The sequence below is a fragment of the Sorex fumeus genome, unplaced genomic scaffold, assembly GCF_029834395.1.
Source record: "Sorex fumeus unplaced genomic scaffold, SorFum_2.1 ptg000107l, whole genome shotgun sequence".
Lineage (NCBI taxonomy): Eukaryota > Metazoa > Chordata > Mammalia > Eulipotyphla > Soricidae > Sorex > Sorex fumeus.
Window position 1 is genome coordinate 734,594 of NW_026606164.1, and position 25,940 is coordinate 760,533.

At 60.0% G+C, this 25,940-nt stretch overlaps 2 protein-coding genes across 2 annotated transcripts in view; one reads left to right on the forward strand and one right to left on the reverse strand.

Moving 5' to 3' along the window:
* The window catches only part of KMT2C (lysine methyltransferase 2C), a 184,786-nt gene extending 171,134 nt beyond the window's left edge, over positions 1–13,652 (reverse strand). Inside the window, 1 exon segment of the mRNA XM_056134804.1 lies at positions 13,499–13,652. Coding sequence (XP_055990779.1) covers positions 13,499–13,632 — 134 coding nt within the window. The 5' untranslated portion in view covers positions 13,633–13,652.
* CCT8L2 (chaperonin containing TCP1 subunit 8 like 2) lies at positions 13,631–25,656 on the forward strand. The gene is made up of 2 exons (XM_056134814.1): positions 13,631–13,752; positions 23,829–25,656. The coding sequence occupies exons 1-2, from the start codon at positions 13,631–13,633 to the stop codon at positions 25,654–25,656; spliced, it is 1,950 nt and encodes a 649-aa protein (XP_055990789.1).
* Positions 25,657–25,940: the final 284 nt, after the last annotated feature.

Sequence of the window (25,940 nt, forward strand, 5' to 3'; positions counted from 1 at the left end):
CGCCCACGGGTTGGCCTCGGGCGGCCAGAGCATGGGCAGCACAGCGGCGGGCACTCGCCTTGCAGGAACAAGCTCTGAGCAGAGCCAGGAACGAGCCCTGAGCACCGCCGGGTGTGGCCCAAAACCCAAAGAGGGAGGAAGTCAGGAAGGACTGGGAAAGACCCCGGGAGAACACCCCCCCCCCCAGTAAGTAGCTGATCACTTAAAAATTCCCTCTGGGGGCTCAAGTGCAAGCCAGACCTGACCCCGCAGTCCTGGGAGCAGCCGTCAGAGGGCCCTGCGGTGGCCAGACAGTGGCCGGACAGTGGCCGGACAGCCACACCAGCAGGCTTGCTAGAGCTGAGTCCCGCACTGGCCCTTCTAACCCGAAAAACGGGATACGCCCCTCAGACCAGCTTCCCAGCCGTCGTCCAGGTTCTCTGTTTCTGTTTCTCTCTAAGTTTCACTTTGTAAGGGCCCGTGACTCGTGGCATCAAGGAAGGGCACAGGTTTGCTGTCCACAGTGTCCAGCCCCACGTCCTCCGGCGGCGTGTCCTGGCACCTTCAAGGTCACTGTGCTGACCCAGGTGCACTGTGACGCCTGGTCACGGTCTCCACAGCTCCCGTCACCTGCAGTAAAGATCCAAACCCCAGACCCTGCTCCCTTCCTCCTGGCCTCGAACTCCAGTTTCGTTTCTTTTTTTTTTTTTTTGTCTTCTCACACTTTTTTTTTTCCAGTTGTACTGAGGTATAATTTACAAGCGAAATTGTGAAGTATACACAGACACTCTGAAAGAACTCCTCCGTCTGGGTAACACACCCATCATCTTTCCCATCTTTTGGGTGAGAACACCTCAGTTCAGGGTCTCCTCACCGACTATGGCTCCTGGCTCTCACAATAACAGGGTCACAGCACAATGCTGGGCTGGTGCCTGTCCGTGGCATGACACAGGGCCAGCACAGGCTGCATCCCACCCTGGGAGCAGTTCCTCCGGCCCGGGGCTGCGAACGCAGCTCTCTAGCTGGGTGGTCGGTTGTTTGGGGGACGCCCCCCAGTTATGGGAATGGAGCCAGACCCCCCACTGGCCCAGCAGAAGGGCGGGGTGCCAGGAAGTAGCCCCCAGAATTGGTCACCTTGAACACCCCTCTCTGGATAGATCTCCAGTCAAGACAGGGAACGGGGCAGAGAGCACGGGAGGGCGGGTGAGGGCCAGTCCCAAGGCTGACACACCAGTGGCCCCTGGCATCCTGACAGTCCCCAGAGCAGCACAGGAGTGACCCCAAGCACAACCGGGTGTGGCAGAAACTAAGAGCACAAACCTGGGGGTGGCTGGGTGAGAGGCAGCAGCCGGGAAGGAAGAGGAAGCCCCGGCCGGCCGGGAACGCGCTCTGCCCAGGCACACGGCAGGTGGCCAGTGACCCAGGAGAGCTGAGGGGACAGGGGGCTGACGGCCAGTCCTGGAGGGGCAGGCCACAGGGCGGCAGGACAGGGCGCGCCCACCGGGGCACGGCTCCGACATCTGCTCAACCGCCCGCCCCTTTCACAGCCCGAGTCCCCGCCCCGCCCTCCAGAGGCAGCTGCTGTCCAGCCAAGCCCTGGACCACGGATGGCTGGACGCGAGAGGGACTCGGCCACTCACGACTCTGCGACTCTCCTCAAGCTCCGCTCCCACCTGGGAAACTGGAATGAGGGGTTCTGGGTTTCGGAGGACTGAGCAGCAGGGAGGGTGACCAGGCCCGGGGTTGAGGCAGTTCAGAGGCTGGAGCAAGAGGCCGGGCTCCAGCCCCTTCACGCACCACTGGAAGTAGGCCCGAGCACCCCGAGGCGTTGCCCATAAGCCAAAGATTAATAAAGAGTGGGGAGAGAATCAAGAAGCCAGCTCTCACAGGGCCCTGTGCCATTCCGCCTCAGGAAGAGGCTGTGGAGAGTGATGGTGGACACGCTAGACATGCCCCCCAACAGCCCACCACAGGCCAGACCCACTCACAGGCCACACGACATACCCGAGCATATTTTGGAACTACTGGACTAAATAGGACTTTTTAGGGTGTTTTGCTGGCTGGTTGGTTGGTTCGGTTTGGTTTGGTTTTGGGCCACACCAGGCAGTGCTCGCTCAGGACTTACTCCTGGAGGGGGTTCAGGGGATCATATGGGATGCCGGGGATCGAACCTGGGTCAGCCACGTGCAGGACAAGTCCCCTCCCCTCTGTACTATCACTCAGCCCCTAAATGTTACCCTTTGTAGTGTTTATTTAAGGCTATCATCAAATACTTTGTTTCCCTTCCGAAACATGCCAAGATAGGATTTCTCTGTCCCCTTGAAGCCAGGCGCTATGACTGAGTAAGATCCCGTGCAGGGCTGTCGTAAGGCAGGTAGAGCACTTGCCTTGCGTGTGGCCAACCTGGGTTGGATCCCCAACATCCCCAATACTCCTCCTCGCCACCAACAGTGATCCCTGAGCGGAGTCGGGAGTAAGCCCTGCGCCCAGCTGCAGATAACAAACATCTGTTTATCACAGGGCTCTGAGGGAGGCTCAGAGCACGGCCCACTTAAGCTTGCGTTCAGGAGTCCTGGGTCCAATTTCAGCACCGCAGTCCCCAGTACCACAGGCGTGCGCTCCGAGCACTGGAGCCGGGAGTAGCCCCTGACCTTGTACGGCAGAGAGCGAGCACGGTGGGAAGGCATCAGCCCACCGGCGCTCGATCCCAAACCCCCTGAACGGTGCCCTGAGTGCAGAGCCCGGAGCCAGCCCAGAGCACCACGGGGCGGCCCTCCCCCACAAAATAAGATTTATAAAGATGACTTTCTCCAGCTAATCTCACCACAGAAACAAAACCAGCAGGACCTGTTCTGGGGCAGCCTCAGTGGCCAGCTCCCGGCCCAGCCCAGCCCAGCAGCCGCTCCTGGGCACAGCGCCCCCCTCAGGGGGGACGCAGGCGCCAAAGGGCCAGGCCCGAGGGGGGGCAGGGACGGGTGCGCGGAGCCCGAGGCTCACCCCAACACCAACAGGAAGCAGGAATGAAGGCTGCAGAGTGAAGCCCACGAGGAGCCAGTTCTGTGGCGCCGACACTCTCCAGGTACTGAGAGCAGCCGGTGAAGGGGCCGGGACCGGCAGAGGAGCACAGCCGGATGGAGCCGGGCCCACGACGGGCACCGACGGCCTCCACGAAGGGACCGAGCAGATACTGACTCCCACAGGGGCTCTGCTGGGCGGGAGTCCGGCCTCCTCATGCTGCCCACAGCCGGCGGGCACCAGCCTGGTGAGTCCTGGAAAGACCTAAGCTTGAGCTCAGAAGCACCGAGGCTGGCAGCAACCCCCACCCCCCGGCGAGGCGGGTGCAGCTGGGGACTTGTCTGGGGGGTCATCTCATATGAGTGTTCGTGTGCGTGCGTGTGTATGTGTGTGTGTATGTGGGGCTCAGTACTCTCCCCTCACTGGGGAGCTTCCTGTTCCCACCAGGAACAGGCTCCCTGACAGCCCACGTGCTCAGGAAACTAGGAGTGGGGCCCTGGTCAGGAACGGGGGCCAAGAGGGAGGGCCAGCGACCGAGATGGGCCCCCGGCACCCCAGAGGATTCTCTGAGTCTGCCAGGAGTGAGCCCTGAGCACAGAGTCGGGAGTCACCCCTGAGCACCGCCAACAAATACCCAACAGCACGCATACACACACATGCACGCACACGCGCACACACACACACGCACACACACGCACACACACACACACACACACAGAGCTGTCTATGAAACGAGCAGCCGGGCCAGGCAGACCAAGCAGAGGGCGAGTCACATGGCTCCACCCGGGAGACCCCAGAGCAAGACACCAGGAGGAACCCAGTCACCTCCGGAGCAGCCCTCTGGCAAAGAAAGAAGGCGAGGGGCTGTCTTCAAATACTCCCCGACTCTGACATTCTGTGACTCTGTAAGCACTCAAGTCTGACGTGAGAAAACTCTAACCACACAATTACTCAGTTAAGGGTTTCCCGATCAACTACTGACCAGCCCCCCTGGCCCCCGTTTCCCCTGGCCTTGGATACTGGACTTCTACTATTTTTTATATATATCACGAACGAACGCGGTCATTCTGTTTCTGTCCCTCTCGTTCTGACTCCTTTCACTCAGCAAGACGCTCTCCGTGCCATCCATTTAAAGACAAATTCTGTGACTTTGTTTTTCGTCACAGCTGCATAGTACTCCGCTGCGTAGCTGGGCCACGGTTTCTTTACCCATTGCCTGTTCTCGGGCACGCAGGTTGTTTCCAGGTTCTGGCGACGGCCAAGAGCGACACCGTGAGCGTTGGGGTGCAGATGGTTCCTGCTGTGTGTTTGGGGCCGGAAGTGGTATTTGCTGGGTTGAATGGAAGCTCAAATTCCCAGTATTTTGAGGAACGCCCATACTGTTTTCCAGAGAGGCTACAACAAGCGTTTGGGGGGTGGGGGGAGGGTGTTGGTGAGACAGCGAAGGAAGCAGTCTGACCATAACAGCGGGGAACCATCACGCTGGACCGGAACAGCGTCAAAAGGACGTCAAGGGACAGACGTGATAACCTTCCAGTCTCTGTCCTCCAGTCGTAACGCCCAAAGTGTGTGTGTGTGTGGGGGGGGGGGGGAAGGAGAGGGGAGAAAGAGAGAAGCCCCTGCCACAGAGGCAGCCTGGGGTGGGGGGTGCTGGGAGGGGACCTGGGGACACTGGTGCCGGGGAATGTGCCGGTGGAGAGACGGGCATCGGGACGCTGTAGGACCGAGACGGAACCACGAACGGCTTTGCCAGGGTCTATCTCACAGCGGTTCAATCACAAAATCGACGTAAAAGAAGAGCGTCGAGGTCAGAAACAGGGCACCCGTCCACACTCTGCACAAGCGAGCTCGCTGCGAGCACGGCCACGCGTCTGGATACACAATTCGCCGAGCTGTAACGCACAGTCACGATGGGACGGGAGCAACAGTGCAAGGGAGAGGGCAGTGGCCTTGCAAGGGCCAGCCAAGGTCTGGTCCCTGGCACCAGACGCCCCCCCCCAGTACCCCATAGGGCCCCCAAAACAAAGCCTACAAAGTTACTATGACAACAGTCACAAGTTTGGGTAATGATACTTAATGATTCCTCTAATAAGATTACCACTGGGCTGTTTCCAGCTGGAGAGACAGGAGCGCGGGGCGGGGCAGGCATCTGCCTTGCTCGTGGCCTGCTGGGGTTGTGGCCCGCACCACACACTGCCCCCAGCACACCTCTGAGTGGCCCCCACCCAGCCGGTAGGGGGAGGGGGGAGCCCTGAGCACAGCTGTGGATGGCCCCAAAACTGAAACGAAAAACAAAATAGCAAAAATCGTCAGGAAAAAGGATGTTAGAGATTTCCACTTAGCTGATTTACGCTCTTTTCCTTCTTTATCTCTTTACTAAGGAACACTGGCCAAAAAGAAACTCTTTTCTTGTTTAACAGAATCGCAGGGTTACAAAGTTATTCCTGACTGAGTTTCAGGTATACAATGTCCCCATCGTCTTCACCAGCCTCCACTGTCATTCACCAAAGCTTCCAGGCCTCCGGGCCGCCTCCCGACCATGCCCCCACCGCACCCCCAAGAACTAATAACACTGCTTCATGTCACAGGACGTGTTTTAGGTTTGGGGGGGCCACACCTGGCAGTGCTCAGGGAACCCTAAGGGGTGCAGGGCACGTGCCAGGTGAGCGCCCTCTCTGCTGCCCTGGCTTCGTTCCTGTTTGTGTTTTGGTTTTGGGCCACCCCCAGCGATGCTCAGGGAGTCACTCCTGGCTCTGCACTCAGGAATCACTCCTGGCGGTGCTCGGGGACCATACAGGATGCCGGGGACAGAGCCTGAGTCGGCGCCGGTGAGGCAAACGCCCTGCCCGCTGTGCAGGTGAGTCAGGGCGTTCTTCAGCGAGCTCTGTGTGCCGTCCCTGCCAGTCCCCTATCGGCAAACGTGGCCGGCGGACGACACGGGCAATCCCAACAGGGTTGTCCTGCCACCTCTCGCGGCAGCTTCCTGACACCAACATTCCTGACTCACGTCAGCTCCGCGTGCTACTCTGCCACTCTGCAGAAAGGCCCCGAGAAGTGACACCCCAGCACTCAACAATCCAGGACAGTGGGGGCGGGGCGACCCCTAGGGCTGAGCCAAGCCCCCATCCGGGCGGGCGTGTCCAAACACGGCTGCCCACACTCGATGCCCGGAAGACTGCCCCGGGTACAAATGACTGACATGACTGTCCAGCTGCTCTTAAAGGTTCGACAGTCGCAGGCACCAAATAAGCAAACGGAAACGTAGGCAGGGCTGCGGGGGGTGGGGGGGGGGGGGGGGACACTGCAGTCTCGCGCTGGCTGACGCGGCTGATCTCCCGCACCCACGATCCGGAGATCGGTGCCGAGGGACCCCCAAGCACAGGGCCTGAGTCATCCCCTAGGACCCCAAGGTGTGGACCAAAACAAAATAAAAAAAAACAACCATGTGTGAGCACTGTGGTTAGCCTGTGAAGCCCAGCAAGCTGAAGTGCGAGCACCATGGCTGAGCCAACAGAGTGTGAGCACCACGGCTGAGCAGAGTGTGAGCACCACAGCTGAGCCGACAGAGTGAGCACCACGGCTGAGTCGACAGAGAGCGAGCACCACAGCTGAGAGAGCCCTGGGAAACGGCCAGTGAGTGCAGGGGTGGCCACTGAACGCAGCCTCGCGTGGGCACCGCAGCTGCGAGGGTGTGACCCCCCATTAACCGGCCACTGCAAGAAAGGAAGAGAAACACGCAGATGTTCGCAGAGCCCAGCACCGCAGGGCCCCAGGCACCGAGGAAGCGAGCACCCGCCAACCGCAGAGCCAGGAGCGGCCGCCAACAGGAACGCTTCCTTATCAAGCTGAATTAAGTCAAGAGTAACCCACCTATGCCTAAAGCGGAAGGAGAAGGCCACAGGTCAGGGGGGTCCAGAGTGAACTCGGCCACGAGGGGCTGGGGCCTGCATCAGCCGGAAGGGCATCTGCCTCGCGTGGGGCCGACCCAGTTCAGTGCCCTGGAGTATGGCTCCCCGCGGCCACCAGAACCAATCTCAGCCCAGAGCCAGGAGTAAGCCCGAACACTGCGGGGTGTGTACCAAACGCCAAACCAAACCAACCAACCTAGCCAAGAAGGCACAGTCCCAAGTCTAAGATTTTAACTGAACACGTTTAAAAGTCAAGATTCTGGTACAGGGACACTCAGAGGTGCCGGGGTCAATGTCCTGGAACACCTGGTTCCTGAGAGCTGCCCCCATCACTGAGGCAAAGTGTCCCCTAAAAATACCAGGTAGGGGCTGGAGTGAGGAGTGATAGCACAGCGGGTAGGGTGTTTGCCTTGCACGCGGCCAACCCGGGTTCGATTCCCAGCACCCCACATGGTCCTCCAAGCACCGCCAGGGGTGATTCCTGAGTGCAGAGTCAGGAGCAACCCCTGTGCATCGCCGGGTGTGACCCAAAAAGCAAAAAAAAAAAAAAAAAAAAAAAAAAAAAAAATACCAGGTAGAACCCCTCCACCAAAAAAAGCAAGGACAGTGGGGGGTGGCGGGGAGCACTTGTCTTGCACACTGCTGACCCGGATCTTACCCCCAGCACCCAACGGGCCCCACGCATCACGAGGAGTGGCCCCTGGGCACAGAGCCAGGAGGAGGCCCGGAGCACCCCTGGGTGTGGGCTTCCCCCCCCGCCGCCCCCCCCCACACACACACAAGAGTTCTAGCCTGTGCTGAAACCCTGGGCTATCTGCAGAGTCATCCGGCAGCCTCAGAGGCCACCAGCACTGTCTGTCGCCGCCCGGGCTGGCCACAGTCCCCGCTCCCTTGCCTTCCTCCCACGCCAGGCCTCGGTGTCCGCTCTCCCTCAGCTTCTCACTGGCCCAGAGCAGCAGGAGAGACCGAGTGGCACAAGTCTCCGGGGCCCTGACTCCCTGGGGAGTGGGGGTCGGCCCGTCTTCCGCTCCGGCTGGAGGTGCCCACGACCCCTGCCAGGTCCCGCCCAGGAACGGCATCCACGTCAAGGCGCAGGACTCTCCTCGGAGAAGTGCCCACCGGCGGCTGTCCACTCCCTCCGTCCTGGGAACACAGAGCGTTTCTCACGCCTGGGCACCGGACAAAGTTGCTGCTGCCACAGAATTAAGAACCGAAGCAAAGTCCAGCGACTTGCCTCTCTCTCACGAGGCTTTTTTTAGAGAAAGCGCAAAAGAGCTGTGTCATTCCTGCTCTCCTTAACCTGGGACACTCCCGGCCGTTCAGATTCTGCAACGAGCCCTGCCCTGGCAATCACAAATTCAAGAAAGGTCTTTCTGGGGAAAGTTCACACCCGCCACACGCGGCAGACATTTCCACGCAAGACATCACAAGAAAAGGGGATACGGCCCTGTTTCGGGCCAGAACTTCTGCAGCCTGGACCCTCCGGGAGGGCTGGCAACACCCACTGAGGTGCAGAAGTGAGACAGAGAAGGAACTGAAATGCGTGCGGGAGGCGGAAGCAGGGCCCCAGGCAGCACGAGGGCCCCCCAAACACCGCCGGGAGCCGTTCCCCTCCCCCCGGAAGCTAGCAGCCAGCGCTGGCCGCCAGGTAGGGCCCCAAAACAGAACAGAAAGGAAAGAATTAATCAATTTGCTGAAGGTAAAGGCTGAGTCACCAGAGGCCAGGCGAGGGGGTTCCCTTGCAGCCGCTGACCCTGGCCCCTCCCTGGCACCAGCAGCTGGCCCAGAGCACAGGTCCTCGGGTAGCCCCTGAGCACTGCTAGGGGGCGGGAGGGGCACACACACCCCCCAAACAACAGAGGGGAGAAACGGAAACACACAGTAACTGGAAAGAAAAGTCAACAGCTCACGTCCGCAGGGTGCCAAGGTGGCTTCGAACCACCAACACCCTCTCCTTGGTTGCAGTTTCTTTGCTTGGTTTTTTCCTAGCAAGCAGAGAAGTCCACGTTCTCTCTTAGACATCTACCTCATCTCTCTCCCCTCGCGTCTCTGTAAGTCTCATTCGGCCGAAACCACCATGCTTCGCGCAGACACGCAAAAAAACTACCAGGGTGGGAAGAGGAGGCGCCGGGGCGCGTGGAGGGAAGAAACCTGGCCCCCTGGGCAGCGTGCTGCAATGAGGCCAGCCTGGGACGGGGCATTCGCAGAACTGTGCAATAAAATGGCCTTTAAAAATTATCAAGGGGCAGTCAAATACTCTACCCCTGAGCTGTACCCCCAAGCATAGCTGGAGAGATAGCACAGCAGGTAGGGCGTTTGCCCTGAACGTGGCCGGCCTCGGTTCGTTTCCCAGCATCCCATAGGGTCCCCTGAGCACCGCCAGGAGTAACTCCTGAGTATAGAGCCAGGAAAACACACACACACACACACACACACACACACACACACAAAAATTCTCAAGGGTGGAGGAATAGCATAGCACTGGGGGAAGGCCCCTGCCTGCTCACAGCTAAGCCAGCAAGGCCAGGCGGGGCCCCAAATAGAAACAAACGAACTGGGCAAACAGGGGGGGCTATACTGCTGCTGGGTGGGGCATCCCAGTGTCCCAAGCACCACCAAGATTAATTTGGAGTGCAGAGTCAGGAGTAAGCCCTGAGCAGTGGGCGTGACCCAAGAAACCAAAAACTAACAAACAAACGAAACAAAGTATCTGATCAGGCAGAACTTTCCCCAGGGCTTCCCCCCCCCCCCCCCCCAACACACACACACACCGGACCACAGAGCTCCAGGGGGCTGAACAGCCTGGGCTTCCCGTCCAGGAAAATCAGGGTCCCGGGGGACCCGCCAACCCTAACTCCAAGGGGGCTAAGGACACACAAGGCCCAGTGGAGATGCGCCTGCAAACTGGAAAATAACATGCATTTGTGCATCAGGGGAAAGGGAGCAGGAGGGCAGAGTGATGTGTGTTGTCACCCCAAAAAACATCGCAGAACCGAGATAGAAAAGAAACACGCTTTGGGGTCGGGGCGGGTAGGGCACTTGAATTTGCAGGTGGCTAACCCAGAGAGAGTCTATCCCCAGCACCCCAAACGGTTCTCTGCGTCGTCCACCGGGAGTGATGTGAGTGCACAGAGCCAGGAGTCAGCCCTGAGCGCACGCGCACACACACAACTCAACATTGAAAAATGAAGGATGAAGGGATGGAACAGGGAGGGCATTTGCCTTGCACCCGGGTTGGATCCCCCGCACCCCCAGGAGAAATTCCTGAGTGCAGAGCCAGGAGCAACCCCTGTGCATCGCTGGGTGGGACCCAAAAAGCAAAAGTAAATAGAAATAAAACTAATGGGCAGGAACAACAGCACTGCAGACAGGGCACCTGCCTTTGCCGCGGCCAGCGCGGGTTCCCTCCCCAGAGCCCCACTTGGGCCCCCGAGCCGGCTACGCGTGATCCTTGAGCACGGAGTCAGGAGTCACCCCTGAACACTTGGGTATTACAAAAACACCGTGGAGCCAGATAATACAATAGGCAGGGCAGTGCCTTGATGCAGCGGGATCTGATCCCCAGCATTTTGTAAGGTCCCCAGAGCCCACCCCGGGGGCAGTAATTCCTGAGCACAGAACCAGGAGTAATCGAGCATTGCTGGGGTGTGAACAATAAATAAATAAATAAATAAATAAAATTTCTTTTAAAATAAACTAAAGTGTTTGGGGTTTCTGGGCGGCCCCTGGCAGCTCGGGGCTTGCTCAGGAACCAGATGGGCGGGGGTCCCCACAGGCAGGCAAGCACCTCATGGGCGGGTTCTCCCTCGGGTCCCGGACAACTTTGTGGTTGACAGGAAAAGGCATCTGAGAGCACAAGGGGGCGTAGGTGCTGGCACTGCGAAGGGCCCCCAAACAAACAGAACAAGAAAATCATGACCAAGTTTACACACTAAAAACCAGAAAGTCGGGGCAAGAGCGACAGAACAGCGGGAAGGGCACTGGCCTTGCACCTCGCGGACCCGGGTTCAATCGCCTGCATCCCACATGGTTCCCCAAACACCACCAGGAGTGATTCCTGAGGCAGGAAGAACTCTGAGCATCACCAGATGCGTCTCAAAACAATAAATAAGTAAACAGCAATAAGCTAACTATAAGGTTGGAAACTGGACTAGAAATATCGGATTCTCGGTCTGGGCAGCCTCGTGAGGAAGGTGGAAAGGGCCACAGGAAGCCACAAGGTCAAGTTCAAGAACCTGCAGGGCAGGCCAGAGCGGCAGGACCAGCAGGCGGCACATTCCCAGCTCCGGCATGGTCAAGCCTCCAGAATGATCCCTGAGCCCGGGCGGGCGTAAGCCCTGGTGCCAGCGGGTGTGGCCCCAAAACAAACACCCAACAACAACAACAAGAAAGGAAAGAACTACCTCGGAGCCCAGGAGAGGAAGCAGCCCTGGGAGCAGGTCTCCAAACAAATTAAAATATTTCAGGCCCACAGATCTCTTGTTGAAAGATAAAAAGCGAGCGTGACTCTCAAACCATCCTCCTGTCTCTCCAGCAGTGAGCTCGACCTCCTGCAGCGGGCCGGGGGCCGGTTCGCACTCCCCGGGGACGGGCCTAGTCTTTCTACAGCAATCCTGGGCGAGGTGGTTGTCTAATAACAGTAATTGCCCCCTGAAAAGAAAAGTGGTTCCGGGTATGAAGAGTTTTATTCAAAAAGGGTCAAGGCTAATGCCTCGGAAACCCTATCCCCGCCGCTGCCTGCTGCTCCGCGCCCCCCACGGCAGAGCCAGGAAAGGGCATTCCCCAGGGGTCCCAGGCACAACAGACCCTCCGCTCCACGGGCTGCCAGGGAACAGGGCTGAAGCCGGCTGCGTCCCAGGACTGGACAAAGGTAGATCCCGCTTCCCCCCTGACATGTATACAACAGAAAGGCCCGTTTACACACACACACACACACGCACACACGCACGCATGCACACACACACATGCACCTACATTCTAAAGTCTGTCTTTTAAGATCAGCGACTGCAACATATTTAACGCCTGGCAGTAAACATAAAATTAAAGCAGTACTAGTTAATATAAACCAGAAACCCTTGGGTCTTTGCGTTTCTAAACACGACAAATGACAAAAGGATCTATTACTATACAACAGCTAGGCGTTTAATTCACACTGAGAGAATAACTGGCAGCACACGTATGTTCTATAATCAAAGACAAATATGCAAATCTACCTTTTGTGTGGTCTGGGGGCCACACCTGGCCGTGCTCGGGGCTTACTCCTGGCTCTGAGCTCAAGGATCACACCTGGAAGTTCTGGGACACCATCCGGGGTGCCCGGGATCAGCCCTGACAAGGCAAACTCCCAACCTGCTGTACTGCATCACTCTCAGGCCCAAAATACACCCATTTGAAAACATGTATCGTTACTGCTTGTGGCAGAGGGTCCCGATTTTGAGGTCGTGGGTGACTCCTTGCAAGCCCAGGGAAAAGCAGCCTTTTGTAAACTCCAGTAGCCCTGCCAGTTCCCCGCGGCTACCCGGGGCCTCTCTCCACACACCCTAACGCGGCGGCCGGCCTTGGCAGGGAAGGCCCCTGGCTCACATCAGCCCTGGACAGTTTTCTAAAGCGAGCGGAGAGTCATTCCCTTCCAACAGGCACCTAATTTCCAAAACATAAGAGCTCCGAAACGACCAAAGTCCCCAAAGGCTAGAACTCCCTGAGAGGAACCCTGTCGCCCCGTTGTTCCCCAGTCTGGAAAGAGAAAACTCTGAAATGCAAACGGCAAACATTTAACCAAGCGGGGCAGCCTCGGAAGATGCAAACTGCCCGAGGGAAGGAGGGCCCGTGGCCCCAGCGGCCTCCCAGGGGAAGTGTGTGTGCGCGCGCGCGTGTGGGAGCGCCTGGACACGCGTGTGAGCCGGCATAAGTGTGTGTGAGTGTGAGCCTGCGTGCGAGTGTGCGCACGTGTGGCTGTGCCTGCGTGTGCACACGTGTGTGTCCGTGCGCCGAGTGTCCACGTCTGCATGACGGTCTGTGCAGCACGTGGGCCTGCGGGAGCGTGTAAGTTTCTGGGTGTGCAGGCGGGACGCGTGTCAGCGTGCCTGCGTGCGGGTGAGTGTGCACGCGTGTGTCTGGCCGTGAGCGTCCGACACCCTGGCGCAGGGGCGAGCGTGTACGCGTGTGTGCGCGCGTGTGTGCGGGCGTGCGCGTGCCAGCGTGCCGGGCGTGCGGCTGACACATCGGCATGTGTGGGTGAGCGGCGAGCGAGCGAGCGGTGTGACAGGCGACAAAGTTCTCCGTCCCGGCCGGGGCAACTTGCGGGCCGGGCCGCCAACTCCGCCGTCCCGCGCGGGCCACGGGGCCCCGGGGCGGCGGGCGGGGGCGAGCGGGGGGAGCGCCGGGACCGACCCCGGGAGCCCCCCCGCCCCCCGCGAGCCGCCCGGGACCCCCGCGGCGGAGGCGGCGGCGGCGGCGGGGGCGGCGGGCGGGGCGCGCGCGCGCACGCGGGGCGGCGCGGGGCGGCGGGGCGGCGGGGCCCGGGGCCGGCGGCGGGCCGGGCGGCGGGCGCGGGGCGGCCGGGAAGTCGGGGCGGCGGGCGGTCGGGGCCGACTTACTTCCTGCGGGCGCGCGGGCCCGGCGCGGCGCCATCTTTGCGCGGCCGGCCCCGCGGCCTTTTGTCTGCGGCGGGGCTGGGCGCCGGGCGCGGCTCCTCGGGCGGCGGCTCGGCGCGGGGCTCCTCCGACGACATGGCGCTCCGCGGCCCGGGCGCGGGCGCGGGCGCGGGCGGCGCCGGGCGGGCAGCGGCGGTGGCGGCCGGCGGCCTCAGCCTCGCGCATCTCCCGCGGCGCCGGGCGCGGCGGCGGCGGCGGCGGCGGGGCCCGGGGGCGGCGGGCGGCGGGCCGGACGCGCTCTCGCTCGCATGGGCGCGGGCGGCGGGCGCGCGCGGGGCGGCGCGGGGCCCGGCGGGGGGCGGCGGGGCGGGGCGGGGCGGCGGGCGGGCGGGCGGGCGCGCGGGCGCGGGCGCGGGCGCGGGCGGAGGCGGCGGCGGCGGCGGGGCGGGGCGCGCGCCGGGGCGGGGCCGCCCCCCGCCCCCCGCGCCCCGCGCCCCGCCCCGGCGCGCGCCCCGCCCCGCCCCCGCGCCGGGCGGCCGCCGAGTTTTGACAGCTGCGCGGGCGGAGCGCGCCGGGCGCCGGCGGGGGCCCCCGAGCCCGCGGGACGCCCCCCGGGGCACCCACGGCCCTCGCGCGCGCGCGCACCGAGACGCGCGCACACACGCACGCGCGCGCGCTCCGCGGCCCCCCCCCCCCGCTCCCGGGCCGGCCCGCGCATGCGCCGCCGCCGCCGCCGCCGCCGCTGACCTCACCGCCCCTCCCCCGCCCCCGCCCGGCCGCCGCTCGGCTCCGGCTCCGGCTCCGGCTCCGCCTCGGAGAGCGCCAAGCCGCGGAGCGCGCGGTCCGGGATCGGGATCCGGGTCGGGCTCGCGCTCGGGCTCCGGCTCGGGACGGCGGCAGCGCCGGCTCTGGTCTCCGCCCGCTCCCCGCGGACCCCCTCGGAACCGTGTGGCCCTCGTCGCGCGGAATCGCGACGCCTCCGTCTCCGAAGCCCAGTCTTGGGAACCCCCCGAGATGGAGCTGTGCCCGGGGGGGGGTGTCGGTCCCCAGCGCCCCCCGCCCGCGGCCGGGGATCCCTCCCCCGGGCAGCGGGTCGGGCGCTGGCCACGGCCCGGCAGCCTGCGGCGAGCCCTCAGCCCCCGGGCACCGCCGGAGTGGCCCAGCCCCCACCCCAAATAATGACAATACACTTCCAAAGAAATGAGCTTCGGGGAAGCACTTTAATTCCGCGGGGCTTCGTCCCCTGCTGCCTTCCCCCAAGTTGCTCGATTCCCAGCCGTGGGGGACCGAGGCTGGAGAGAGCCGGCTCGGTCCACGCAGACCGTCAGTTTCCAGTAACTCTGCAGGAATGCAGCACCTCGGTCGGTCGGTCGGTCGGTCGGTGCCTGCTCATTCTCCTCCCCGCCGTGCCCGGATCGGCCAGGTTCTCCACACGCGGGGCCTCTCGCTGGACACATCTATTATTTACAGTAATAAGCTGGGAGGGGGGGGAAGGTCTATTTATGGCTTAACCAAGCACAAATATGAAAACCTGCCGCCCTCCCCTGTTCTGCGCGTCACACCTCCAAGCATTACATTCGTGATCCAGATGTTTAACTGTGTCCGGCCATGTCCAGCTGTGCATTTCCTATGTACCGCTGTGAAGGGTGCCCAGGGGGGTCCCCCGCCTGGGCACTGGGAGTCGGGTTTCAGGAGGTGCAAACTGCAAGTCACTCCCGCTGGACCGAAGTTTTCAAGGAAATAAGGAGGCACAGAGAAGAGAACGCCAGGGAGAAGCATGGAGGAGAGAAAAAGGAGTTTGAACATGATGCAGGAAGACCCAGTGTGAGGAAGGGCGGCGAGCCCACCAGGAATCTCTGCACCTGGCTGGCTCGCTGTGAGGTAGGCAGGTTGCTGGAATATACTTTTATTTTTTAGAATCTCTTTGGTTTGGGGGCCACACCTGGGGGTGCTCAAGGATCACGCCTGTTCTGGGCGCAGGGGACCATCTGCTGGCCCCGGGTCGGTGTTGTGCCAGGCAAGTGCCTCAGCCTCTGTACTATTTCCAGTCCCTGGTACCTATTTCGGAAGGACCGGTAGTTGACTAGCCAGCATGGTTACCGTGGGCACGACAAATTAAATTATGGCCCAGATGAGAGGAAGGATTGAAGGCAGACTCGACATAAAAATTCCCAGAGGTTTTTCTGTTTCCATCATTCTCATGACACAGTTCTGAGGCTCACTGGACATGCAGTGGTGGAAGTTGTGCACGACAGACACAGGTCGATCTCGGAGAGGCTGAGGCCAGGGTTGCAGCCCAGGCGCTCACAGGCAATGCATGTTTCACCACAGAACATCCTCCCAGCCCCATATTTGTTTGTGGTGCTACAGACCAAACCCAGGACCCCAGGCATGAGACGTATGTTCTCCTCCAAGGACCCACCTGTCGACTTTCAGTGACTCACACCTGAAGTGGACAGTGTCACGGGGTAACGCTGCTCCAGTTAAAAAGAGGGGGTGGGCAGAATGATAGTACAGCGGGAAGGGCGCTTGCCTTGCCCACAGCCAACCTATTTCGATTCCTAGCACCCTTGAGCCCCACCAGAAGTGACCCTGAGCACCAGCCCAAGAGCAAGTTCTGAGCACCACCACCCAGCATGAGCCAAAAACCTAAAAAAAGGGGGGGGGGGCGGAGAGAAAGTACAATAGGTAAAGTACTTGTCTGGCATATTCCCACCCTCCCACCCAGCACCCCACATGGTCCCCCAAGTCCCACTAGGAATGAGCCCTAAGCACAGCCAGGGATGGCCCCAAAACCAAAACTAAAGACTTATTTACTTTTTTTTTCCTTTTGGGCTCACACCCATCAATGCACACCTGGCTCTGCACTCAGGAATTACTCCTGGCGGTGCTCGGGGGACCACCTGAGATGCTGGGAATCCAACCTGAGTTGGCCAGGTGCAAAGCAAACGCCCTCCCTGCTGTGCTACTGCTCCAATCCTGAATTGTTTACTTTTGACCAGCAGGATAGGTCGGCTTTGTATGTGGAGCCCCAGGTCCAAGCACCACCTCCTCACTGTCCCACCCCAGCGCCGCCAGGAGTGACCCCTGACCATTGCTGTGTGGCTCCCAACCCATAAAAATTAAATTAAATAATTTAAGTTACACAGCTATGAAACCAAATTAGGAGGCAGGTAATTGAGGTTCCTCAAAATTTTAAAATCAGAAACGTTTAAGTATCTGGAATGACAAATCAGACACAAACAATAAAGGAGAAAAAAAAAACAAAAAAAAACACTTCATCCCCTCTGGAAAAGCCCACATTCTCTTTTGAACACGTACCTTGAACACGTTCTCTCTTGAACACATATTTTTACTATTAAAGTTGCACACAAACAGTTTTAGTCACATGCACCAGAGAGACAGTATAGTGGGTGCAGAGTTTGCGTTGCACGAAGTGGCTGACCCGGGCTCCATCTCCGGCATCCCACATGGCCCTCTGAGTCGACCAGGAGTAATTCCTGAGCTCAGAGCCAGGAGGACCCTCTGGACATCTCCAGGTGTGGCCCAAAACCAAATTAAATAAAATTTAATCTCTTTCCCTTCATTTCTCTTGATTTTTTCAATAAAAACTATTTTGTTTCACTAAAAAAAAAAAATTGCTACCTACTTCCTAAGTCTACCTATTAAACAGGCATTTCCGACCCCTGACAGGCAACTCACAAAGGGTTAAGGGCAGTTCCACGGGAAGGGCTGGACTCTGAGGAACTTTCACTTTCTGTATCACCTTTTTTCTGTAACATTTGAACGTTTCAAGACCATGTGTCGTGTAATCAGAAATACACATAAAATGCGTTCGGCGGGGGAGGGAGGTTATCTGCCTTTACAAAGCAAAAGCATCAGCTCGTGAAAACGTGAGCAAAGAAGATTCTTCGAGAGTCTGGCAAGTGGGGGGTGTGGGGGAGAGTCAGGGGGAGCAGGGGCAGCGGGCCAGTGGAGAAAGCCTGTGAGGCAGGGCCTGCCTTGATCTGGCTTGGATCCTGGTTCTATTTCTTCTCTGGAAAAGAGAAACCCACGTGTTTGCTTTTAACACGGAACCTTTGTAAGGCTATGAAGAACTCGAGGCTCAGTCTGCACTGTTACTGGGGGCAGGGTTGCCGCCACACCTGGTGGTGCTCAGGGACTACTCCCAGCTCTGTGCTCAGGGGATAGCTCCTAGCAGTGCTCAAAAGACCAGATGCAGTGCTGGGAATCAGACCCAGGTCGGCTCTTTGCAAGGCCAGCGTCTTGATTACTTCGCAGTACAGAAAGGATCGCTCAAAAACAAATTCGAGATCCTACCATTTTTCTGTGCATGATTTTAAAGTCGCACACAAGATAGTTTTAGCGGGGCTGGAGCAATAGCACAGCAGGTAGGGCATCTGCCTTGCACGCAGCCAACCTAGGTTCGATTCCCAGCATCCCATATGGTCCCCTGAGCACCGCCAGGAGTAATTCTGAGTGCAAGAACCAGGAGTAACTCCTGTGCATCGCCGGGTGTGACCCAAAAAGAAAAAAAAAAATAGTTATAGCTACATGGGGCCAAAGAGATAGTATAGTGACCCCCAGCACTACATGTGGCCAACCCAGGTTCCAACCCCGGCATCCCGTTTGGTCCTCTGAACCCACCAGGAGTAATTCCTGAGCTCAGAGCCAGGAGTAACCCCTGGGCATCTCTGAGTGTGGCCCCAAACCAAAATAAGTAAAATTTAAAAGAAAGCAAGAAAGAAAGAGAGAGAAAGAAAGAAAAAAGGAAGGAAGGAAAGAAAAAGAAAGCAGCTATTTGAGCCTTCAGTCATCTCCCAACACACACACAAAAAAAAAAATGTGTGGAAAATTGTGTATGTGTGTGTGTCTTCAGGGCCCTCTCACTGGACAGTGTCCCTTGCCCTGAAAAAATATATCACTTGTGGGAGCCAGGGAGATAGGTCAGTGGCTGAGCACATGCTCTGCCTGCAGAAGACTCAGGTTCAATCCCCGGCACCTTAAGATCCCCCCAAGCTCCACCAGGAGAGGCCCCTGGACACAGTCAGGAATAGTCTCTGAACACCACTGAGTGTGGCCTAAAGATAAAACAAAATTTCAATTACTTAAAACTCAAATTTAGGGGGCTGGAGTGATAGCACAGCGGGGAGGGCGTTTGCCTTGCACGCGGCCACCGGGGTTCGATTCCCAGCATCCCATATGGTCCCTTGAGCACTGCCAGGAGTAACTCCTGAGTGCAGAGCCAGGAGTAATCCCTGTGCATCGCTGGGTGTGACCCAAAAAGAAAAGAAAATAAATAAAACTCATTCTGAGGGCTGGAGCGATAGCACAGCGGGTAGGGCGTTTGCCTTGCACGCGGCCACCTGGGTTCAATTCCCAGCATCCCATATGGTCCCCTGAGCACTGCCAGGAGTAACTCCTGAGTGCAGAGCCAGGAGTAACCCCTGTGCATCGCCGGGTGTGACCCAAAAAGAAAAAAAAAATCTCAAATTTAGGACTGGAGTGATAGTACAGCAGGTGAGGCATTTGCCTTACCTGTGGCTGATCCGGGTTCGATTCCCCAGCATCCCATATGTTTCCCCAGCACCCCAGCACTGCTAGGAGTAACCCCTGAGCATCACCAGGTATGACCCAAAAGGCCAAAAAGAAATTAAATTAAAAAGCCCCTCATATTTAGTTCATAATGAATTTATTTTTTTGCTTTACATTTTTCACAGTGCTTCAGGGCCTGAGTGATAGTACAGTGGGTACTTGCACACAGCCAACCCGGGTTCAATCCCGTATTATCCCCCAAGTCCCAAAAGAAGTGATCCCTGAGTACCGAGCCTGGAGTCCGTCTGCACACAGCTACCTGTGGCCTAAAAATGAAAATAAATCCAAAAAAGCTTTATTATTATTTTTTGTTTGTTATTTGCTTTTTGGGTCACTCCCGGCAATGCACAGGGGTTACTCCTGGCTCTGCACTCAGGAATTACCCCTGGTAGTGCTCAGGGGACCATATGGGATGCTGGGAATCGAACCCGGGTTGGCCGTGTGCAAGGCAAACGCCCTACCCGCTGTGCTATTGCTCCAGCCCCCCAAAAAAGTTTTAAAACATTGTGGGTCCTACTTTGTGGGTCCTACCCAGGGTTTACTCCTAGTTGTGCTCAGGGGACCATTGGGGTGTTGGGGATCGAACACAGGTCAGTCACAAGCAAGGCAAGCACCCTCCCCACTGTGTCTTTTTTCTGGCCCCCACAGCAGGGATCTGGCGGGGTGGATGGCTGGATCTTCAGAGGAGCTGGTCTTTCAGGGTCTACACTTCAAGCCTGGCAGTGCTCATAAGCGCACAAAAGGCAAACGCAACTGAAAAACAAACAGGGCAGCACACCAATAAGAAGATTAAATATTTACATTCCTTGTGTACAATAGCAATTTTTTTTGTTTTGTTTTAGAACCACACCTGGCAGTGCTCAGGGGTTCCTCCTGGCTCTGCCCTTAGGGATCACTCCTGGCAGTGCTCGGGGGACCAGAGGGGGTGCTGGAGAACAAACCCAGGCTGGCCCCCGTGCAACGCAAGTGCCTTGCCCACTGTGCTCTCGCCAGCCCCTGAGCAGATTTATATAATGGGTTAACTGCATGCAAACTCTTCTTGGCACACGCGCACGTGCAATCTATTCATTTTCTATCAAATTCATTTGGGTTTTTTTTTTTTTTGCTTTTTGGGTCACACCCTGGCGGTGCTTGGGGGGACCCTGTGGGATGCTGGGAATTGAACCCAGGTCGACCGCATGCAAGGCAAACGCCCTCCCCACTGTGCTATCGCTCCAGCCCCCTCATTTTGATAGCAATGAAGGGAAAATAAAGTTAACATGAATGGCATGACTGACCAGACTAAAAAGTGAAAATGAGGCTGGGCTTGTCCAGTGACAGCCGGCCTCCAAGGTTCAGTCCACACCGCAGGTGGCACAGCGTTGCCCCACGTGTGGGAGGCCCTGGATTCGCTCCCAGCACCAACACAAAGCCCCAAAACGGACTGTGGGCTGCCAGCTGGCAAGCCTGTCCTCGGGGCCAGAGGCCTGCGCCCATCCTCGCTGCCCCTGGTGCCATGTGGTCACGCAGGTCACGCTAAGGAGACACTGGCACCATCCAGCCACTCTGGCGGTGACCCTGGAAACGCAGTCCCGGGAGCCCTCGTCAAAGTTCATGCCTGTGGTTTCGTTTCTGGGCCGTACCCAGGGGCACCTGGGATCTCTCCTGGCAGGCAGAGGTGGTCACACCTCTGGGGTGGGGAGCAAACCCAGGCGGGCTTGCGCAAGGCCCACGGGGCCACCTGGAGCGCCCCATGCCCCAGCCCAGCTGTTCCCTGTCCCCACCCAGCCTCCAGCTTCTGACCGCCTGGAAACCCCAACCCTCCTGGAAGCGCCACTTCCGACTTCTCTCTCTCTGCAACTTCTCCTTAGAGTCTGTTCCCATCCCTGACCGCTGCTCTCCCCGCTGGGATCTTCTAGAACCCCGCACGACCCGGCAGATGCTGCTCTCACAGCCGGGACCCCACCCTCTTGGACCCCACCCTCTCGAGGGGGAGCAGCTGTTTTCTCACCTTTAATCCAACCGCTCAGGAGAGAGCCTGGGGCACAGAGAAGCTGGGTGTGAAGAAAGATCAAGAGCTCTAAGTTACAGCCTCTCGGGGCCTCCAGAAAAAGAAACTGTTTCTAAACAAAGTATAAAGTATTGATACAAAGTATATGGTAGCTCGTCAGCCCCGAAGTATCAATACAAAGTATACAGTAGGGGCTGGAGAGATAGCACAGCCAGGGTTCCATTTCCAGCATCCCATATGGTCCCCTGAGCACCACCAGGGGTAATTCCTGAGTGCATGAGCCAGGAGGAACCCCTGTGCATCACCAGGTGTGACCAGAAAAGGGGGAAAAAAAATAATACGGTAGCCCCTACAGTCTGTCAGCTGCAAAGTATCAATACAAAGTATACAGTAGCCAATAGCCGGTGCTCCGCAGCCCCAAGTTTCAGGTTTTTTTTCTGGCTGTGGCCCCTTCTAAACTCATTTCCTTTCTGCAGCCCCCTCCCCAAACCCCTCCCCCACACCCCATCCCACTCGGTGCTGTGACCCCCCCCCATCCATGCTGTCTCCACCTGTAGCCCCCATGGCACACCCAGGGCCGCCAAAGAGGACACGAGACCCCCCATGAGCAGCTCTGCTCGGAAGAAACCCCATCCCCAGCATCCCCCAGTGATGCCAGGAATCACGCCTCCTTCTCACTCTGCTCCAGCGCAAACCCAGGTCAGGGCCAAGCCTAGCACGAGGCCTCGCACTCGGCCCACCTGGGTCCATCCCTGGCACCCGGCTGGGGCCTTCAAACCTGCCAGGAGTGTCCATGAGTGCCAGGAGCAACCCCTGAGCAGCACCTGGTGTGGCTGCTTAAAGCCATACCCCCTCAAAAAAAAATATTGCATTAGACACGTTTCTCTCGGCTGAGGCAGTGTTGAGGTGCGGAATGATCCGGAACAGCACAGACAGAGCACAACGGCATATTCACCAGAGGCGGCAAAGCAGCAACGTCCATCCAGACTCAAACAACGCTCCCCTCTGGCTGGCACCCCGGGCGCATCTGCTTCCTTCGCGGCTTTGCATCCTAACTTGAGCCACGGCCAGGCCAGCACTGCAGGGAGCCACCGAGCACTGTCCCCGCAGAAACAGCTTGTCCCCCAGCACGTCAACTGCAAAGTCTAACTGTGACTTTTTCTCCTTATTTTTTTACTTTTTGCCTTTTGGGTCACACCTGGTAATGCTCAGGGGACACTCCTGGCTCTGCACTCAGGAATTACTCCTGGCAGTGCCCGGGGGACCCTATGGGATGCTGGGAATTGAACCCGGGTTGGCCGCGTGCAAGGCAAACGCCCTCCCCGCTGTGCTATCGCTCTGGCCCCCTCCTTTTCTTTCTGGCCGCCATGCTGTCTGGAATGTAGTACAGTGCCCACCCCGCCCTCAGGCCTGGCAGCCTTCCCTGAGGGACACCCACCCGCCATCCAGGGAAGAGGGGCTTGGCCGGAGCGCTGGCATGGGGGCTAAGCGCCCTGCCTAGCACCCAGCCACTCCCAGTTCAAGCCTTGCCACGACATACGGCCCCCTGAGCCCTGCCAGGAGTGACTCCTGAGCACAGAAAACCATGAAGTCTAGCGGGGGGGGGGGGGGACACTTTCCAGTGACAAGTTAATTAGATTGCTCTTTTCCTGATCTTTTTGGGGGGACACCCCAGAAATCTTACCAACGGTGCTAAGCTTGGCTGTGCATCCCTGATATTTCAGCATCCTCCTGAGGATACCATTCTGCTGGGAAGGGGGCCACGCCCATGAGTCCACACCGGGCCGCACTGGGCATTGAATTTGGGTTGAACATGGGCCCTCTCCCCTATAAGCTCTCTGCACCCTCACTCCTAAGCTTGCACTGACCCCTGGGTCCGTGCTCAAGGATCACTCCTGACCTTATGGGGTGCTGAGAACTGAACCCAGGCCGGCCACGTGCCAGGCAAGTGCTCTCCCTGCTGGACCGTCCCCACCCCCCTGCCAGGCTGAGATTGAGGCTGGGGTACTCACAGTCCCTCCTCCAGGGCGTCTCACCTGCCACATTGGATGCTTTCATTCCTTGGTCCTGATGCTCCAGGTGCCAGCAGGGCCCCAGCACCTTCCCCTCACCCACTCAGGGACAGAGCTGTCACGCTGGCACGGACCTACAACCCAGAGGACAGGCAGAGCCACAGATGCCCTCAGGATCTGGATCAGCAGCAGCACAAACAAAGCCGAGACTATCTGGCCCTGCCCAAGGAAGTAACCGGGGTGAGAGAGAGGGTCAGGGGAGGGTCGTCCTTGCTGGCACCCAGCCCGGTTCAACTCCTGGCACCACGAATGATCCTGAAGTCTGCTGGGAGTGATCCCTGAACACAGAGGCAGCTGTGACCCTGCTCCAAAAATGGAAGAAAGAAGAGAAAGGATGAGGGACGAACGGAGGGAGGGAGGAAAGAAGGAAGGGAGGACAACGGAACGCATACAGGTGGTCCCCAAGGAACAGTGCCCACTTCCTGCAGACCCTGAGCCCATCCTGTAACTCCCACCTAGCGTAGATGTGCCCCCAGAAAGAGCCAAACAGGGTGCCACCTGCCGCCCTCCCAAAGCCGGCCCCCACCATCCACCCCAAAGGGCGGATGTGCTCCGGGCCGTGTGCCTCCTCCTTCCTCCGGGGTGCTCCCCCCGGCCCGTGTGCGTGGCTCCCCGCTCGCAGCGCCTGTGACCTCACCCGCGCCTGATGCCACGTGCCACTCTGTGACTTCATCAGGTCCTCTCAGGAGCGCATCCCGAGGCCGCCGCGTGCCCGGACCGACCCCGTGAGCCGGCCAGGAGAGCAGTCGGGCGTGTGGAGCGCATCGGCCCGCGATCCCCACCGCCTCTCCCGGGGGGCTGCCCCCCAGGAACCTGGGGCCCTACGAGCCCTCCCGGCGCGGGCGAGGCGCGCCTCGGAGCAGGCCATGGGGGAGCTGCCCGAGCCGGCGCCCTCGAAGCCCCTGGTGGGCTGCCTGGCGGCCGTGCGGGGCCTGGCGCGCATCCTGCGGCCGTGCTACGGGCCGCACGGGCTGCAGAAGCTGCTGGTGACGGCGCGCGGGGAGGCGGTGCCCACCGACTGCACGGCTGCCATCCTGGGCGCGCTGCAGCTGGACCACCCGGCGGCGCGGCTGGTGCGCGACGCGGCGCAGAGCCACGCGGAGCAGAGCGGCGACGGCGTGGCCTTCGTGGTGCTGCTGGCGGCCGCGCTGCTGGAGCAGGCCGAGGGGCTGCTGCGGGCCGGCCTGCCGCGCTCCCGGCTGCGCGACGCCTACGCGGCGGCCGCGGCCGAGGCGCAGGCGCTGCTGCCGGGCCTGGCGGTGCGCGCGCTCGGGCCGCTCGAGGACCCCTTCTGGGTGCTGCACTCGGTGCTGGGCACGCACGCGCGCGCCCACGCGCACCACCTGAGCGGCCTGCTGAGCCAGGCGTGCTGGGCGGCGCTGGGCCCCGACGGCACCTTCGAGCCGGCGCGCGTGCGGGTGTGCGCGCTGCCCGGGGGCCGCCCCGACGACTCGTGCCTGCTGGCCGGCCTGGCGCTGGCGGGCGGCGCGCTCGGCCAGGTGCAGGAGGTGCCGGACGGCGCCCGCCTGGCGCTGCTGGCCTGCCCCTTCGGGCCCGCCGCGGCGCACGCGCCCGCCGCGCCGCGCCTCGCCAGCTCCCCGGAGCTGGCGGGCTTCGAGAGGGGCTGCGAGCAGCTGCTGGAGCGCCACGTGGGCCAGCTGGCCGCCGCGCGCGTCAACGTGGTGGTGGTGTGGGGCGACGTGGACGAGCGGACGCTGGCGCACGCCGACCGGCACCGCATCATGGTGATCCAGACCCCGTTCCGCCGGGAGCTGGTGTACCTGAGCCAGGCGCTGGGCACGCCGCTGCTGCCCTGCCTCATCCCGCCGCCCAGGCCCGGCCGGTGCCAGCGCGTGTACCAGCAGGTCCTGGGGCAGAGCAGCGTGACGGTGCTGGAGGGCGAGCCCGCGGCGGGGCCCACGCTCAGCCTGGTGCTCAGGGGCAGTAGCTGGGAAGGACTGCGCGACGCCGAGCAGGCTGCCCACCAGGCCGTCCAGGCCTACGTCCAGCTGAGCCAGGACGCCAGGCTGCTGCCCGGAGCGGGCGCCACCGAGATGGCCCTGGCCGCGGCGCTCACCGACAAGGGCCGCCGCCTGGAGGGCCCCGAGGGCCCCGCGTTCCTGGGCTTCGCCAAGGCCCTGCGCTCGCTGCCCGAGACCCTGGCCCGCAACAGCGGCTCCGAGGTGGCGCCGGTGCTGGCCGACCTGCACGCCGCGCAACAGGCCGGGAACATCCTGGCGGGCGTGGGCAGCGACGGGGCCATCAACGTGGACGAGGAAGGGGTGTGGGACGTGCTGGTCACCAAAGCCCAGGGACTGCAGGCCGTCACGGACATCACGCTGCAGCTGGTGGACGTCGACGAGATCGTGCTGGCCAGGGCGCATCCCCTGCCGAAGCAGGACTCGAGTCTGGACTCGCCGCCGCCGCCGCCGCCGCCGCCGCCGACGACGAAGCGGCATCCACTTGCTGCTGGCAAAATGGGGCGCAGCAAGGCGGCCCGCTGAGACCCCAGTAAAGTGGGAAGGGCGGTGCCCCGCAGTGTGCGTGCCTGCTTTGTTCCCGCCGCTGCCCTGCGGGTCTCCTTTTTGGTTTGGGGTACACACCCAGCGGTGTCAGGGCTCACTCGCGCCTCTGTGCTCAGGGCCGACTCCTGGCTATGCTCAGGGATAACTCCTGGCCCTGCGCTCTGGGCTCACTCCTGACCTGCTCAGGGAACCCTATAAAGCACGGAGGATAGAATCAGGGTTAGCATCCTACAAGGCAGGTAGCTTCCCTCTGTACTGTGGCC